General features: G+C 45.5%; 2 protein-coding genes across 2 annotated transcripts; both read right to left on the minus strand.

The window, feature by feature from the left end:
• Window positions 1-41: 41 nt before the first annotated feature.
• On the minus strand, window positions 42-2648 carry PHALS_09883 (n-acetylated-alpha-linked acidic dipeptidase-like protein; the record flags this gene model as incomplete). Its single annotated transcript, XM_024725215.1, has 4 exons — window positions 42-1620; window positions 1684-2150; window positions 2210-2291; window positions 2359-2648. 4 exons carry the CDS (start codon window positions 2646-2648, stop codon window positions 42-44), a joined length of 2418 nt encoding a protein of 805 aa, XP_024576014.1.
• Window positions 2649-3101: 453 nt separating this feature from the next.
• PHALS_09884 (Phosphatidylinositol kinase (PIK-E2)) lies at window positions 3102-4460 on the minus strand (the record flags this gene model as incomplete). Its single annotated transcript, XM_024725216.1, has 1 exon — window positions 3102-4460. One exon carries the CDS (start codon window positions 4458-4460, stop codon window positions 3102-3104), a length of 1359 nt encoding a protein of 452 aa, XP_024576015.1.
• Window positions 4461-5122: the final 662 nt, after the last annotated feature.

The raw sequence follows: 5122 nt of genomic DNA on the forward strand, positions 1-5122 counted from the left end.
CGTTAGAGGTCAAACAACATGAATATTGCTATCTTTTCTATTTAGCGACGAATTCGAAGACTTACATTCTTGATCCAAGGCATATACATAAGACCTGAAGGAAGTAATAACGCACGCTGAGCACGCAATAAACGGTTGTTGACTTCCCTAACGCGACTGAACTCGAGTTCTTGATCAGAAATCACGTTCATTTCGCGACTGACGCTCACAGCAGCCGCTTCAAATGCAGATGTAGCGTCGTGCAGCCGTTTGACAGACACGACATGCGTGAGATCTGCGCGATCAAGTGCTTCCTCCAAAAGAGCCTGACCGCGGCGAAGTTCGCGCGATAATTCAGTAAAGTCGTACTGCAGGAATTGAGCATCTGTGAAAGACAAGAGAATACTACCATAGAGCTCAGCTGCTGCACGATGAAAAGTAAACTGTGGATCAGCGAAATGAGAAATCCACGCGGAAATGTCGGCACTTGTGTCTTTCACGCCATAGTAGCCGCCATCAAAGCCAAGCTCAAGCGACGGAATACCTAGCCGTCCGAGAAATGGCGAGATACGCCCGCCCAAATTACGGTCCATAGGTGGTAACTCAAACTCAATGCCATTTGACATTTTCTTGTTTGCCTCTTCAAGCCAGTAAGCAAAGACAGAGTTACTTTTGCCTTCAGGAAGCTTGGTGCTTGAGAATGTCGCATTGATGGGCAAAATATCAAGGTCGTCTTCGTCTTTGCTTGCGCTTCCGGTAACAACAGCTGAAGTTGAAGAGTTGGAAGCATTAGCGAAGTAAAAAGTATTGACAGCAGGATAACTTTGCTCTTTGGGTTGCGCAACGGCCGCAGTCATGAGGTATATATTCTTTCGAATCGTTGCACTGGCTTTGCAGCGAAGTGCGCCAGCGCCACGGACCACATCGTCGAGATGCAGATACACCACGCCACGTCCCGAGTTGGCATTTTCAAATGCTGAAAAGCGGTCAATCCAGTGCGAGCTTCCAACAGATCCAAATTGCTCACCACCAAATGAAGCAAGAACTAGCGTCCGATAAGGGGTCCATCCATTAGACAAGAGTAATCCCAAAGCTCGGATAATTTCAAGAAACACAGCGTTCCCAGAGCCTGGACTGACAGCACCTGCATTAAGTGAGTCACGTGGAGCACCGACCAGAACGATGCGGTCTGATTCACGAGAGCCATGTACAGTGATGACCACGTTCCACGTCGTGATTAATGAGTAGACATTATGATTTGTCATCTTAACAACGACTCCCACAAAGTCAACGCCTACAGGAAGTTTATATTCTACACCAAGACCCCCACCCTCCCATCGAGATCTAAAGACGTCCGCGGCGCTGATCGTATCTACTTCATTCGAAGCGCTTTCAATCTTAGAAAGCAAATCTTGTGCAACCACGGCGCTAATGGGCATACTAACGATTGGCGGAAGGATATTGAAAGTATTGTTAATCGAGTAAACGTCATCAACCGAAAGACGATCTCCCGAGAAGCTTTCAGGCATTGTTGGATCTCCGTCTCCCATGTAAACGCTTCCGAAACTTGTCGTAGAGCTGGGTCGCCATGGTCCGTCAGGTGCTGTAGGTCCTCGACCAGATCCATCGTCAGCAGGGTCACTGGAGCAACAAACAAGAAATCGTAAGATTCGAGGTATGACTTAAGCACATAAACAGATGTACGTGTAGGTGAGCACGCCGACAGCTCCAAATTTAGAGGCGATTATCACTTTAGCAGCTAGCGAGACATCGCCACCCATGCGAACCAAAACAATTTTACCAACCACAACCACATTGTTTGATGCTAAAGCTTTATAATCGTCCGATGATCCAAAATGAGCATATACAACTGGTCCAGAAACCGTGCCATTCTTTGAGTACAAGTGAAACGATGCGTAAGGTTTCGTCACATTTTTGCCTTTTGCCTGCTTGGCTAGTCGAGCTGCGTGCTCAGCAATGAAATCGTAAGATGCCAATGATTTGTTGTTTGGCATTTGAACAATGTCAAGAGTCAAAGTCTCTGGTACATTGACAAGCATTTCGAACTCGTCAATCTTTGAGTGACTTTCTTCAAACCCAAAATCGATGGCACTCGAGCGTATAAAATTTGCCATCTCATAGTCACCGCTACTACCAGTATGCCGGACAGTCTATTGTGATGCAATTATTCAAAATTGAAGAAATTGTAAATTGCATCCACCGAACGTACATTTGTATATAGCTCAAGATTCTTTTTGAAACCATCGGCTGAAGTTGCAGCAATAAAATGGTGCTGAATAGCTGGCGTTGAGCTGCAAAATGTAGCAAAGAGTAAGTAAGTATTGTTGTTAGCTAACCCCATCAGTTGTTTTAAAATACCCGTAATTTTCTTCGTGCCCAAGGATACTCAAGAGCATGACGCAAATTGCGCTAGCAAGAACAAGTACCAGCACAAACGCGATGCCTACACGTTGGCGAAGCACAATTTCCGTTTCGGTGATGCCTTCGCTCAGGTGAGTTTCACGTGGACTATCAGCATATACGTTAGATCTTGTCAATGGTACCTTAGACTCGTCGACATTGCGATCACTGCTATCAAGATCCAGATCAGGAAGCACTTTGAGTGCGTCGCCCTTAAGAATGCCCACTCTATCGTTTGAAGAGCCCATAAAAAAACTTGTTAATGTTGCTGCCGGCGAAGTGTGTGCGATTATTTAAGCACTGAGCACATTGACCAAATTTTTCATGCTTAGTTTGAAACCACGCCTTATTACTATCTTCGGTCATGCTATTTTTAAGCATTGTTTGACGCAGCAATCACGCATTGAGATGAACTCGCCAAAATTTCTTGCCCTTGTGCTAAATTCGTTAAATCACTTTTTAATAAAATGAGGCTTGAAGAAATCAAACCAACAAGTACTTCGGACAACTCACATATTCACACTCAGCTAATTTAAGCTGTACTTTTATTATTATGCTTGTACTCATAATACATAGAACCTATACTTCGCTATCATGTCTTTAACGCTTGCTTGCAACATCATAGGGATCTCGTCGTCTTTTGTTTATTAGCTTTCTGATCATGTTTCTTCCATCAAAACACTCACTCTCATCGCTGCTTCTTAACTGAAACAACTGATACTTCGCACTTTCTTTTTTGTCAAACTCTCAAATAAGTCGTTAGTCCGACGAGCACACTCAGCCACGATAGCATCAAAAAAGGCCATACTCATCCTTTCCTCCAATTTGGAAATGCTCTTCTCTACGACCGCTTGTGCCTCTATAATGATCACTTCTAGCTGTGAAGGCGATGAATAGTCACCATCACGCTGCAGTAGACTACCGATCTCAAATAATGAGAAGCCAGCCTCGGCACCCCGCTTTAATACACCCGTACATACACGCATTGTTGTGACACACACTTCCTCGATTCCAACAGCACGCAATACAGTGGCATCGCGCGCTTCGTCCAGCGATGCGATGTGGTTGAGCTCATCACATGTAAACGGAAACTCAGCTTGAGGCCATTGCAGCCAATCGAAAGTCGCATTGTCCAGGTGCTGGTAGGAAGGGAGACAAAACCCATGGTCAATCGGCGTCATGGCGAATGTCTGATCATTAGGCCGTGCATTCAGTAAAATATTGCCGGCGTGGCGGTCCGTATTAAAAAGACGGACGTCTAGAATTCCAATTTTGTGAACTTCAGGGATCGCAAAGTTGAGGGTACCCATGTCGTCAGCCGAACACTGGGAAGCTATAAAGCGCTGCATCGAGCCTTCTTTTTCTACACCATTTACATTCAAAACCATTACATTGGTCTCAGGCACACCACTAAAGTTGCCATAGGCGCTGTCCAGCAAATAGGCGGCACGTTCACGAAATGCTCCGTTACCCACTCGAAATCCTTTGTTTACCGGATGCTCAGTCACGCCTACCACTGCATTTTCCTTGACGTATCCTCGCGGGTTATTTGGGGCCATGTACTCTTCATCTCTGGGCTTGAAGATTCCAATAGGGGCGACCAATTCACTCGAGCACGACAAAATCGTTTCCATTGTCAAAAAGTACGCTCCACCACATCCCTCGCTTGTCATCTGAAACGTGCATTTCGAATCTGAGACCATGCACAGTACCTGCTTGGCAAACTGCTCAGACGCCTCAGTCGTGAGCCATTTCGCGTCCAGACCACTCAACACTTTAGGCTCCGGAAAAAAATTGTCCTCAGTCTGCTTCACGTTGTTGTTATACTCAGAGGGCAGCGGTGACAGGCGAAGCTGCACAATTGGGCACAGCTTGGTTACTACTGTCTGCTGAAGCAGGCCTTTAGCATGTAACATGGCTGATCCATGTAATCGCAAGCGATTAAAGCGAGTTGAGTTTTTTTTACGTTCATTAGCGACAGAGTTTGTCGCCATCATAAGATTTCGCTTCCCTTGAATTCCATTTTCAGCCTTCGCGCGAAACCAGTCAACAGCGCCCATGCTCTCTCTGTGCTTGAGCTCTTGAGGGATTCGTGACGCGGAAACGCCGACGATATAACTTGTAGACGCAGCAGAAAAAGACTATCAGAGAGAGAAAGACAAGAAAGACAAGAAATGCCTCTCGGAGGCAGAGAGTTAGGACGGAGACGAAGGCTTAGCTTCAATGCGGAGGTGCAAATTGTAAAATGGTGTCGCATAAGTGGGCTGCAACAAAAAAGCCAGCGCACCATATGCATTGTTACGAAACCGAATATAGGTGAGCAGAAAATTATAAATTATATTGGAAAGATAGCAAATTTGAGCAATGATCCGACACCCACATCGAGGTTTTTCCCACACAGAAGAAAACAATCGAGTATATAACTAGAGACAATGGATATAACGTCTAGTCATATGGGAAGGTTCGTTCAACTTTACAATCGAGATGCAAGCTTTGTCGGCGGTGCCAAAGACGGTTGTACTATCCGAATCAATGTGTGAGAAAAAGCAGGACGGTAACGATGGCGCAACAACGTCATTAGACCGTATCAAAAACGAATTCGCAACGTTTCTACTTTTCAACATAGACGTCACCGCAGGATCCTTTCCTCTGTTAATACGCGACCGTCCCAAGGTGCCATGACCTGACCTCCTCAGGTCATTAAGAAAGCCTTGCACATGGA

The sequence above is a fragment of the Plasmopara halstedii genome (assembly GCF_900000015.1).
Source record: "Plasmopara halstedii genome assembly, contig: Scaffold_436, whole genome shotgun sequence".
In the NCBI taxonomy this organism is placed as follows: Eukaryota; Oomycota; class Peronosporomycetes; order Peronosporales; family Peronosporaceae; genus Plasmopara; species Plasmopara halstedii.